Source organism: Topomyia yanbarensis, chromosome 1 (genome assembly GCF_030247195.1).
Source record: "Topomyia yanbarensis strain Yona2022 chromosome 1, ASM3024719v1, whole genome shotgun sequence".
NCBI lineage: Eukaryota > Metazoa > Arthropoda > Insecta > Diptera > Culicidae > Topomyia > Topomyia yanbarensis.
Genome location: NC_080670.1, coordinates 57,961,131 through 57,974,951, shown reverse-complemented (window position 1 = coordinate 57,974,951; position 13,821 = coordinate 57,961,131). Strand labels below are relative to the sequence as shown.

Sequence of the window (13,821 nt, the reverse complement as noted above, 5' to 3'; positions counted from 1 at the left end):
TAGCACATTCCGTAATGACGGCCGGGAATCCATCATTGACGTAACATTCTGCAGTACGTCGCTGATGGATAACATGAATTGGTGAGTCAGTGAGCAGTACTCACATAGCAACCACAAGGCGATCCAATACACCATTGGTCAGTGGAATTGCATTATAACGCGGAGAGTGAGGACTGGTGAGCGGGAGTGGAAAAAGGACTTTGATACGGACCTTTTTTGTGGAAAACCTTCGTGCTGATAGTCTCGCTCCAATTTCGAATACCGATGAGCTTTCGGTGTCCAGCGTATAGGTGGAACAAAAGGCCAGTATCCTCCCTGCTGCCTGCTTAAAAACCAGAAGACGCGTTCAGAGAGTAAGATCTGAGGCAGTCAGAGAAGAGTGTAAGGTGGCATTCCGGGCGGCTAGGGCCACTTATAAACAAGGCGAGATAGCGCTTAGTAGTGCATCTGCTACAAGGAGCTGTGCAGTGAAGTAGACGCTAACCCCTGGGGCAATGCTTGCAGTATCGTGATGGCCAAGATCAAGAGTCCAACGACGCTAACTGAAATGTACGCTGACAAACTGAAAATTATTGTAGAGGGTCTTTTCTCGAAACACGACTCAACCGCATGTCCACATGTACCGTACGTTGATGCAGACGGTGGAAATATGGGTGACAATCGAATCTCTAATGACGAGCGCCTTATAGTGGTGAAAGAGCTGAAAGCGAAAAAATCTCTCGGTCCTGACGGTATCTCCAACGTGGCACTGAAGACCGTGATGCTGGCGTTTCAGCGCATGTTCAGGATTGTTCTACAGAAATGCATGGAAGAAAGCTATTTCCCGGATAGATGCTGGTGTTGCTACCAAAACCAGGAGATACAGCATCGTAGCAGTCTATATGCCTATGTGGTGGATACTCTTGGTAAACTTCTGGAGAGGGTCATTCTTAACAGGCTGACGAACTACGCTGAAAGTGAGAACGAACTATCTCAGAGGCAGTTCGGAAGGACCACAATGGTGAACGCACAGCCATCGATCGAAGCAAAAGAGAAGTAATCGCTACTGTGCCGTGGTTACGATCGACGTGAAGAACGCGTTCAACAGCGCCAGCTAGGTGGCTATCGCCATAGCATGGCACAGAATGTGGATCCCGAACAATTTGTGCAAAGTTCTGAAGAATTACTTGCAGGAACGAGTACAGGTACGAACATGGGGCAGAGGTCGATTAGGGTCACGGCGGGTGTACCCCAGGCATACATGCTTGGTTCAACGCTTTGGAATATAAAGTAAATGGCGTGTTAACACTGCAACTGCACAGGGGAGTCGAGATCAGCTGTGCAGATGGCGTTGTCTTGAGATAACCGACGAGATCCTCTAGGAAGTGGAGATGTTGACGGCAGAGATAATAGGCATTATGGAAACCTGGATGGCTGATGTCAAGTTGTAACTGGCTCACCACAAGACGAAGGTAGTGCGAGTCAGTAACCGAAAAAAATCCAGCGTGGAATGCTGCCTGCGGAGGAATACACGAAATGCAAGGAGATTGATCAGAGTGGACTTGTTGACTAAGCGGTAGCAAAGGTGGGATTCCGGAAATACCTGTATCGTTTTGGACATGCTTCGTCATCCCTTTACCCGGAGTGTGTGGACGTGCAAAAGACGTCAGAACACTCTAGGTTCAAAGAAGTTCGAATGGTGTGACCGTTGACAATATCTTCGAAAAATGTGCCACGGCGAGTATATTAGTCATACTGTCAACAGATTGATTACGAGTATACCCTCCGAGATGTACAAAAAGTGTCGAAGGGACCCGTATAATAGCGCCTTCGGTTAGAAAGCCTCCGTGAAACCACAAATCGCATCCTACCAGGTGGCTCGTGAGCAGGCTAGATTCACTGCCGCATTGGAGCGAGTAGATCGCGTCGAATAGCTAGCAGTATGTCGTTGATGCGCCAGTGAACCGGAAGCTACACTTCACCCAGAATCGGTGGGCAGACTTCAGCACCTACTGGCTGGCCCGTTGAGTGGGCAATTGCCGAAGACTAGATCGAGTAGATCGGGGAGCTAAATGGCTCACGGAAACGAACATCGGCATTAGGAGAAATCTACCTCCGGAAAATTCACAGTAGATCGCGATAAGGGTGGTAGCTGAAAGACACCGAAACAGGAGCAAAATGGCTTATATGAGAGCGAGAGGTTGAAAGGAAAACAATATTACGTCCGAGACCAAGAAGATCGCAGTGAGTCCGTATATTTAAGCTTTTGGATGAACGCTGATAATGCCAGTAAAATTCGGAACAGTTTTCCGGCAGTTAATCGTGTCTACATGGAGCTCCGAGAAAACTCTTCTATCGAATCGAATACGCTACTGTACGAAGTTAACCAGCTACAAAACGAATATTAGACCGGTTATCATCTATGGCGACGATATCTTGACTATGCTGGCGAAGAATCAACGTGCCCACGTTGTCGAGCGGAAGCTGTTGCGATCCACCCAAGCCCTGCCTTGTATTACAGATGGAAAACAGAATATGGAATCGGGATGATGCATAATGGCGATTTAACACTGAAGATGCCTATAGGAGTCAAGATAGTCGGTTTTACGGATGACCTCATTCTAACGATAACTGGCGAGACGCTGCAAGAGGTTGAAATAGTTTCTGGCGGTGGGGACCACTAACAAAGTTGAAATCTGGATCAATGGATTCAAGTTAGAGCTAGCTCACCACAAAACGGTGGTGGAGCTAGTCAGTAGCTGCACAAGAGGTAAGAACACCGTCAGAAGCATAGCAAATACGTACTGGAACATCTAGGAGATATGATCGACGATCGGATAAATTTCAATAACCTCGTCGATAATATCTGCAAGAATGCAGTAAAGATGCCCAAAGCGGTGGCTCGCCTTATGCCGAACACTGGTGGTCCATAAAGCAGTAACCGGCGTTGTCTGGCAGATGTAGCATTTTCGGTACTGTGTTGTAAGCTGGGGTGCTGCGCTGGAGACTAGACGACATCGAGTTAAGCTGTACAGCGCGATTCTATTCACAGACACGCGAGTCGCGAGTACATACAGAATCGTATCGTGGGAGGCAATATGCGTCATCACTCTTGTTGATGATATCCAGTAGTATCAACGGAAGGGCATGAGAGATTGGATCGCGAAAACATACTCAATGTCGAAGTAGCAACAGGGAATTGGGATAATGACGAGAACGGAAGATGGCCAGCTATCATTATAGCCGAGAGGTATTTAAGCGGTACCGCGACAATGAGATGGATGTTGTGCAAAAAAAAACATAAACGCACCTGCCCAATTCCACCCAAACATATTGGCCAAATGTCAAAGGGTACCTTAAAAAGGGTGGTGAACCGAGTAAATTTCTTACCAGATGTAGTAATGTTAACCCATAAATACACCAAAATTTGAGACTGATGATATTAAGTCGAAACGCATATCCATGACTTACTAAAGTTATAGGTATTGGGCTTTTCATTAACAACATGCTTCTAATTCAATTTTCTCATTTGGTAGTATTTTATCAAAGTATAGCGCATGGACTTGCTGGCTAAACCATATTTCGATACATCACCAGCAATCAAAGCTTATGTGCTTGCGAGACATCATCCGTGACCGGTTTTGTCAGCAGAAGTGACGTACCGCAGTTATCGTTATTTGTCACTGCAGCCAATGTGGTAGAATTTGTGATTCTACAGAAAAAAAACTATGAATTTGGCAACCCTGATCATAGCTCGAAGCTTCTTGCCTTGTGATATTAACCAAATTCCTTATTAACAAGATGCGTCATGTATCCTCCCGAAAACATCGCAGCTAGGTATAGCACATCGCAAACAATCGATGCAAGTGACCTCTCCCAATCTGTCAGCCAGGTAGTTGGTTAACATAACATCTACTAACGCTAGGACCTGTTCTAAAGTTTCACTACGACGACACCCACGCAACGCAAAAGACTCACAGGACAACGTCGAGAAACGAAACTGGTAAATTATGTTTACTATTTTTTCTTGAACAAATAGAATAGAATAAATCAAAAAACAACGACAACATAACACAGTTACACGCGTCATCAGACACTGCACTCGCGGACACTATTCTAGGATTCATTCGTAAACTTTCCGAAAGAGTACTTTGTTTCGAAAAAAAATGAAGTAAAATAAATAAAGAGCACGATAAACCACGACGTGAAACTGTTGATCTATAAGGGAGATGGGATTGTAATAGTAGAGGTAGTAGATGGTAGTTAATCGATATATACGTACTTGCACGCCCCACCATTTGTATCGCACGCACCCCCTTTCGAAACGTCGCCACTGCATTTTTTGGCGTTACGGTACGTTTCGTGGTTTTTGTTTTATTGTGAAATGGCAATTTGGATTGGTGAACAGTATCAAAAGGCGCACAGTACAGTGTATTAGGTGTATTGTTTACAGACCGAAATTGTTATCGTTACCGAGCGTACGGATGAACAAAGAAAAAAAAAGAAGTACCAAATTAGGTGTGATTGATGAACCATGTATGATGTCAATAGGTCGATATAAGACGAGGGAAGGTCTGCCGAAGGTCATCCCGCTCTGGCGAAATGACGCGTCGTTCGGGCAATGGTTGACTTACTGAACATACATACACAACCCCGGCGAGCGATGACTACCTGCTCTATTTGTTCTTTCTGGCTATTTATTGTTTTCAAAATACTGTTACACTAGGTACATTGCTTTTTCGGACGTCTGGTATATTTAATAGATGGCGCTGGCATGTTTTTGTTCGGTGTATGGTGAGTGTGTTCTGTTGGTTTTGTATTTGTTCTATACTCGAGACGCGATTTTGGCGTTTCCTAACGCGGTTCGTCTGACCTAACAGCAGAGTTCTGCGCGTACATCGATCGAAAGCAAAGTATTTGTAAGTATCTCAGTAACAGAGTGGGTTTTATAGGCGAAACGAAAACAGAAAGCGGTTAGCGATAAGATTAATTTAACTTCAAAATCATGTTTAAATAAAAAGTAAATTTGGCGATAGAATTAATTACTGGGAAATTAAATGAATATTTTTAAAGATTGAGCTAGTTTTGAAGAACTGAACTACAAATTATAAACATTGATTTAATTTTGTCGCTTAGTTATGTGTTCTCAGTACTTTTTTAGTCACTAACTACATTGTTGTTTTCAATTTACCGTCAAATCCCGGTTGCAATTGTTTTCGACGCGCGTTGGTTTATTATTATTAAGGGTTTACATAATATTACACAATTGCGGAATATTCGTTATTTAATTACTACTCGAATCGTGCGATTTCTAGCGGTTGTAAACGAGATTAGACGGCAATTTGCTATGTTTTTGCTCAACTCTCGCTTCCAAAGGTATCAAATTCCATTTGAAAACATTTACTGCACGCGTGATGGTGAATAATTTCCACCGGGCGCGTTGAAGGCAGATTTTGGATTCGTTAGTCGAGCACTGGCATTGATTGCCAGATTATATATAGGATGTCCAATTTCGAAAAACAGTATGTGTTGCCGAAACCACTTTAAAATAGGTGCCATTCTAGGTAAAATCACTCCGAATACCGAACATGTACTAAAATAATGTTTTGAGTCAGTGGCGTAGCCAAAAATTTGGTTTGGAGGGGGTTTTGATGAAAATCGCAAATTTTTTGAAAAAATCTTAAAAATTAATATGAGTTTGATAAATTATTGAAAACTCAAAAACATAAGTATAACAGACATCATTCCAGTCTACAAACAAGAAGGATCAACATGGAACAGTTTTCAAACATCTATAGATTATTTTCTTGTATAATATGTCAATGAAGTAAAAAATTGCGATCTTTTAAAGTGGGATAAATGATCTAAAAAATTTTCAACGTTCAAGATCACCTAATATAATAATCCTTGACTTTGAAGGTTTGACAACTTCGGGAAGTTATCAACATAAAACAGCACCTGCTTTGATATAGAAATTTTAGTGTTTAATTCTCATAGAGGTAATTATGGTGAATTAATTTTTCAAAAATATTAAGAGACATGGTGCCTTCAGCAAAGTTTTTGATAATGTCATTTCGAACAATTTTGTTGAAAATATGAAGGCTACATGAATTCAACATATAGGGATTTAAATGGACTGGGCATGCTATATTTCTCCTTAGTGAAGAAAAGTTTAGGTGAAAACTATTTTTTTCTGCGCTACGGATAAAATTGTTTGAAACAATCATTGCGAGTTGAGAACAACTAAATTAATGGATGGATGGAACTGAAACTTGCGTTTCGACTTCATCTCATCAGAATCCGACACTAACTTGGTGGGCGGAGTAAGCTAGCGCCGAATTGATGCTAGCTCCTGAAAAAGAATCACTCTTTGCGTTTTTGAGTCCTTTTAATATCTGGGAATTATTTGTTTTAAATCCAGTTCCCTTATTTTGTTGTAAGCTTCAAAGGCACCTTGAACGCAATGCGAATTTATTATTTAATTACCGCAGAAGAGATTTATCAAATACAGTAATTTCAGAATAGCTTGTTGTAAAGGTTTTCTACTACTATATTTCGATACTCTGAATATGTGGGATATTTATGTCTTTGACAAAGTTGTTTGAAATAGCACTTTCGAAAACTTTGCTGAAGACATTAAGTCTCGACCTAAATTTGCTTGAAGAGTAATTCTTCTCTATAATTACTTCTAGGAGGATTAACCGTCAAAATTATTCTATCAGCAGATGAACAGTTTTACGTTTTGAAATTCTTCAATGTTACTTAACATCGGCAGTTTCGAATGAATGTGATCGAGACCGTTAAAAATTTATCGAGCATTAATTTTACTTTTCTTCATTAGTCAACCTCACAACTTGCAGTACGTAGCACACAAAATTTTAGTACGCCATTCATTGCATCCTGCTAAGAGGCTATTCATATAGTTGATAATACAACAAAAATCCAATGCTCATAAAACCGATCCTGACCTGCTAGAGACAAAATTACACCAGCTTTCAACTAGTTTCTGAAATGTTATTCTTGTTGTTAACCATATTGAATTGTTGTCTAAACTCTACACAATCTAAAAAATACATTTTCAGCAAATGTTGAAATGTATGCAAGTTTTCGTTAAAACAAGCTTATGATTTATATGCAATCAACCTATTCAAATTTAGATTCCCATTCGAAAAATTGTCTCTAATCCATATTTTGAAGCATCTTTCCAAAAATGAGCTCATAATAATTCAGACAGTTATTTTATTTTACATTGAAGTAATTTGACAACTATGAAATTTTGGTTAAGAGATAAGTTACAAGATCCCCTTCCCACAATTTTCCAAAAGTTCTCATGACGCTTTAAACACAGTTCTCAATGTAGTGATCAGAGAATATTTTTCCAAAAATATTTCGTGGAATATTAAATTAAATTCGTCAGTATAAATTTTTTTTCAATCCAATTAATTTTGTTTTGGGGAGGGGGGGGTTTAACCCCCTAAACCCCCCCTGGCTACGCCACTGTTTTGAGTTATCATTCTTTTCCTTAATTTGCTGTATTAAATAATGATTGTAACTTCTGTCTATGATTTCATTATTTCTAAATGATATCGTAGGGCGCATAAAGACCTTTTCGGATACTATAATTTTGGTGGAAAATTATTTTCTACAAATAAAAAAAAATTATGTAGCCATACTAGTACTACCGTAAAATTGTTCTATAATATCCCTTTTAGGAGCATTCCTTAAATCGTTTTAGTATCTTTCTAATATCTCTTTAGCCATTACAGCACATCCCTAAATATGTATAGTGCTCCCATTAAATAATTCTAGTACACCCTTACTAGAAAATGCTTTCTAGTATATCACTAGAATAGCAGTGCATCTCTATAATCACAATACTCGGGTACCACATGATTAGACTCTATACGTTATCTGTCAAAATATAATAGTCAAAAACTGAATGAAAAACACCTAAAACTAGTCTACCGCACCACTAACACAATTCTGATAGTCTGTCCTAGTTGATGCTAGTGCTCCCCTAAAACCATTGCAGTACACCCACCCCTATAATGATTCTTGAACATTCCTAAAACAGTGATGCTCTTCTAGAATAATTGTAGTACATCCATAAAAACTTTCTAGTTCATCTGAAAAGTTACCATCTAGCACACCATCAATCCAATATATTACCTAATCGGTACCTCTCTAAAATTATTCGAGTACACCCCTGAATTTTAGCACATATCAAACCCGTTCTAGTACACTTTGAAACTATTATAGTTCACCTTTAGAATAATTGTAGTAGTCTCCTAAATCCATTGCACACAATTCTGGTAGTTTTCTAAACTCATCCTAGTACTCCACTAAAAGGAATTCTAGTATGCTCCTATAACCATTCTAGTACTCCCCTAAAATGAAATACTACTGAACTCTAAATGAGAAAAATGAAATCAATTTTTCATTTGTTGGCGATTTTACTAGAATTTTACATAGTTGATGTAGTAGATATCGTTTTATGCTATCAGTAGTAGATCTCGACTACTTTTTGATATGGCTTATATAAGTATAGCATTATTGAACTACGATCGACTTGGAAGTATTCCTGAAAAACACATCTGTGTTTTATACATAAATAATAAGATTGTCTCAACTCAACAAGTAGTTAGTTCCTGGAAAACTGAACTTTGACGTCGGATGTAGTTCGCAGGACTGAATGAAAATTGTTCAAATTTCGACCGCAAAATTTTCTGTTTCTTAGCCAATTGGTTAAATTTAGGCTGGATTATCTCATTTTTAACACTGAGAACTGACATACAAATAAAGTTTTCAATTTGTGTAAGAAATAATACTGACGCTTTGAAATGACAACAGCAGGGCAGGCCTTGCATGAAAACTTGGATACAATGTTGATTCACATATGCAAACCTGTATGGTGGTGGTGATTTTCAACGTATTTTCGTTAAAATGTTTACACAGGTTTTCACAGGGGAAAGTTTGTTCTAGCTTATATGTCTGTTCTCAGTGTTTTTAAATAGACCAACGTACTTATAGGATTCCAAAAAATGTTGGTAGGGGAATGACGTCAGGGCTGGGTTACTGTCTATATTGGGCGGCGGCTCTATCGAAAACAGTAGCTCTACGCTGTCGCACGGCTGGCAGCACGTGTCATATACGAGAAAATGGCTGAGGACCAGCGTAGGCAGTGGCCCAACCCTAACGACATTTCCCTACTTTTTCGTATGAAACATCATAACGTAGAATTGACGCAGCCTTTTGAAGCAAGCGTTAGTGGTACTTTTAGAAAGTAACGAATTAGACAATAAAAGATTTTTTTTTACATTTTCTGTTTAAAGACCTATTTGAATATAGTGGTTTGGTCTTGCAGGTCAACCAACTTCTTTGTTATATAATTAGTTAACCAGCAAGAATCCGAATGTCATCTTAAAACTGTCAAATGTGTACGCGGATATTTTTTTTAGAGGAAGAGTTAATATACTTTTCTATTTGCCTCCTTTTTGTTCTATTGTAAATTTTACTCATTAGGTATGTTCGATCCATCCACTCATTGAATGCATATTCGAAAATATAAGCCATCAAAAGCGTAAAAATCATAGCAGTATAAACGAAACGGAAATAGAAAATATGAAAATTCTGTTTTTCTGCGTATTCATGAGTTAGTAGCGTTTTCGCAAAACAAAAAATCTAAATAATCCTGATTGGAGAGTACAGCACCTTTTGATTTTCTTTTGTAATCCCAAATTACGGTACATATTTTGGAAGTGATAGATTGCTCTCCGTCTTCCCGATTCACGGTTAAAGTTTGTATGGAAATTAGAGTGAGAATTTTTTTTGCGTATCGGCTTATAAAGATCACTATTTCTGTCATGTTAAAAAATCAGCGCAATGAATGTACAGCTCAGCATAATGTCAACGCTGCCATAAATAGTAACTTTAGATTAGATTTGTTAGATCCCGACCGTTCTAGTTCTTATTTCGCTCTGGTGTGTCGTTTTGTAATACAAGTTTAGTGTGGACATTGTTCTTGTCACTATTGACAGACGGCTGCGTGCAAAATAACCACCAGGTAATAACTATCGGATGTTTCCTAAGAGATTAGTTTGATGAATTCAATTTAAGTCCAACAATTCCCATGCCATCCCTACAACGAATACCCACATAGTTCGACCGGTCTTTTCGGAGCAAAATCTAATCGTTTGATTTTGAATGTAATGAAGATTTGATATTTGACACAGAAATACTCGGTCGTATCCGATATTACTGTGATTCGGCTCTATAGGCTGACAGTTATTGTGAATGACCTAGAGCAGGCAAACAAGATTGCCTACTGCAACCTTTCCACACAAGAGTATTGTGTCTATGTATCCGCACGGGAAGTATAAATCGATGGCGTACTAACCGAAACGGGGCCGAACTGCGTAAATGTACAGAATTCGGTTTTGGTTGCTTTCAAGACACCAGAGCTAGTTCTGGAATGCAAGCAATTGCGTTCAGTAAAGATCGCTGTGGACAAGGAAATATTTTATACTCAATCGACCTTGTTTTGGATGATTTTCGCCTTTGCCAAGCTATGTCCTTATGGACCGGGCTCGTTCTTTTGTACTGCAGGTCATAAACTGCTTTTATTGCCAACAATTGGTCATATAGCTACTAGTCAGAAAGTGTCTCACACAGTGAGGAGACTCCACGTGGTCTCTCAACGCGTTCCGCAACCGGTCTCTACTAATTTATACGCTTCCTTGTTCACTAATCAGTAGGAATCTGATGACCCTACTACGGAAGCATCTTCTACTGTGCCTATAAGTTTTCGAAAGAGGACAATTATCTCCCAAGCTTCCTCTTCAGGTTTGTCACAAAACCGAAGCAAGAAACTCTTTGTTTGGCAACGAATTTCCAGCGCTTTCTGGGACAGTGAAAGCCACAAGTGTTTCTATGTTTCATCCGAAAATTCTACCTAGTGCTGGTCTAACGAATTTTTTCATAACGTGGACAGCTTTAAACATTTCTGCTCCTCTTGAAAGTCTATTAATATTTTTTATCCCATAATGCTGAACATTTTTGAAGCGCTTGACTCGAATCATTACTGTTTCCTTCGATCGCTAATAATTCATCGAACGAGGTCACTGATTTCATCATTGTTTTACAGTGCAATTGTAGAAAATAACAGAACAGTTCGAGATATGATGCATTTGTATTTTTACTTTCATGATGTTAACACAATTTCAATACTTTTGGAGATCGATAAGTGCTAGTCTTTTCATCAAATTCGGACAACATTTAAGGTTTTGTCCGATTTTTGTGAGATCACTGTGCGTCACTTTGTAGTGTTTTCAAAATCCAGTACGATTCAAACCCCTTCGTGTTCCAACAACGTTTATAAACCCTTTGTTCCGAGAAAGCTAATTATTGCGTTTATTCTGATTAGTTTTCGGTAGAGCTGAAAATATATTTTAATTATAGTTTCTATAATTAGTAAGAATTTCCCGAAATGTTATTCATGCTCTGGCTGCAGTGTTATTTTTTTGGGTTTTCAATCACAGAAATAGCAAGAAAAACAGTTTCCCACTCAATTTTCCACACAAATTTTTAACACATTGCCGCAAACTGAGAAGAAAGCAATCGGTTATAGAATATACAGTCATTAGGGAGCATTAAAGTAACTCAAAATATGTTATGTTGGAAAATGACATAATACGAGCCACCCTAATCAGTTACATAGTATACGTGAGCAAAATTATACGGAGTTTTTAGGGGCCATGACAAACAAAAACAATTGTTAAAGGGGGTAGAAAGGTATTTTCGGTGCAAAAAACATTTTTAATAGGGCGAATGACGAGTTAAGGGGTTATATGCAAAGTTGTGGCGAAAAAGTGAGCTAAGTTAATGATTTTTTTTAAAGCATTTTATGCAATTTTTTTCAAAAAGCGAAAGATCGTTGGTTGGTAGTACTATCGAAGATAGAACAAAATTGAATTTAAAAAACATTCAAGGTTGTCGGAGTTATGGCCCATTCCCCTAAGCGTGTTTTTTGGTAGAGGTGTGCGGTGAACGCTCTCCAAGCCAAACCGCTCAAATGAAATCCAAAAACTAAAAAAATTATTGAAAAAAATGTATTGTCGTGTACTTGAACAGATTGGTTTCCCAATAAAAAAATTCCTTACAAATAAACACGACAATAAAATTGAATTTTTCGGTGTCCCAAGTTTTAAACAAAAATTCATTGCACTGCATTGCATTCATTGCAAAAATCCAAAAAAAAATATGATAAAGGAACCGTTACGCGAGTTCAAAAACAAAAGTTATGAAAATCGGATGAATAGTTTTTGAGATATCATGTTCACCGCAACGGTACTTTTCAAAAAACTTCATTCCGAGATAATTGCGTTTATAGTTTTGTGTTAACTTCATGCGTGGAAGAATCAGCGCACTGTAATTTAAAATCTAGTGCTCGATCTGGATGAAATTTTGCACAAATATTTTCAAAATTATGTACTTTCAGAATATTCAATATATTTTTTGAATTTGAGTTCCAACTTAGTATATAACCCCTTAAAGCGCAAAAAAAACTATTGAATTCAAAAAAATTTAATCATTTTATTTTGCGATAAAGAAAGTGTTAGTCTATTTAGTCAATTTCCTTAATATTAGAACAATATTTTCCTAAATTTTCGTTGCAAAATGTTGAAATTTCGGTGAGTTACAGGGAACTATCGTTCGAAATTCTACACAATTCTTCTTCCCTGAAGTCCCCATGTAACTACGAGACCTTTTTAAAAACTAATATTTTTCAAAAACTTATTACAATAACATGTTAATCGATTTTTTGATCGAAAATCTGATTTTTGGCTGCAAAGTGTTACGGAATATTCTGAAATCGAAAGGATTTTCCGTAGTTTCCTAAGGAGTTATGTAGACAAATACTGTACCGAATTTGGTCCAGTAGTTTTGGAGTTATGATGTACAACGTTTTTCGAAGCGCCTGTCACTCGCTCAATTTTGCAAAATTTAGCAATGAAAATTTGAGAAAATATTGTTCAATTGTTGCATTATTATATGGTAACTAAACGAATATACCAATACTATCTGTATCAACAAAACACTTTTTTTAAATTTATTTCGTTTTTTACCGAATCAATCTAACCCTCCTCTTAATAGAACGACAAATTTACGAAAATGTCAACATGTGAAACGATGACAGTATTTGTTCTGTATACCTGATCATATCAACTACCATGCATTCATATAAAAAGTAGAAAAGAATAGCTGAAAACATCTAACACCAAAACGAGATTTCTGCCAGTAGTGCCCATCGATTCGCCATCTGGTAGTGAATGTGTGCACATTGCAAGCTTTAACGTACTACCGCTGAAGGCGCCACGATCGCAGCTCTTTTTTTGGATTAGATGTTATCGTCGATTCGGTGCAACTTCTACACTGAAATGAAAATATCTTTTGTATTTATTAGATTTGTCATATGAATCAGACCACAATTATTTATGTAGAATTTATATGAATACATATGAATGTTACACAAAATTCATGTTAAACCTCAGTGATATCCAATAAATTTGAATCCAGCGCGGTCAATATGAATATGATTAGAAAAGCATATTCAAGTTATATGAATAGCTAATAAGCTCAACCATCTCGTGGGTGTAAGTAGTGGGTTGTAAAACGAAGCCTGACAAGAAAAACAAAATGGCGGACCGAAAGCAAATGTTTTTGTTTGGTAAGGGTTTTTAACAAAATTAAAATGGTAAAGATACGTTCTAATGGAATTTTTTTTATTTCCACCAGGTAATGGTTTCGAATTACACGAGTTGATATTCTCTTGAAAAACTAACC

At 38.0% G+C, this 13,821-nt stretch overlaps 1 protein-coding gene across 4 annotated transcripts in view; it reads right to left on the bottom strand.

Moving 5' to 3' along the window:
• Positions 1 to 13,821, bottom strand: part of LOC131677701 (calcium-activated potassium channel slowpoke) — a 226,900-nt gene that overhangs the window by 37,571 nt on the left and 175,508 nt on the right. Inside the window, exon 15 of one of the 4 annotated variants that reach the window (XM_058957671.1) lies at positions 4,262 to 4,312. The exons of the other annotated variants lie outside the window; for them this stretch is intronic. Coding sequence (XP_058813654.1) covers positions 4,262 to 4,312 — 51 coding nt within the window. The remainder of the gene's footprint in view (positions 1 to 4,261; positions 4,313 to 13,821) is intronic. 4 annotated transcript variants of the gene reach the window in all.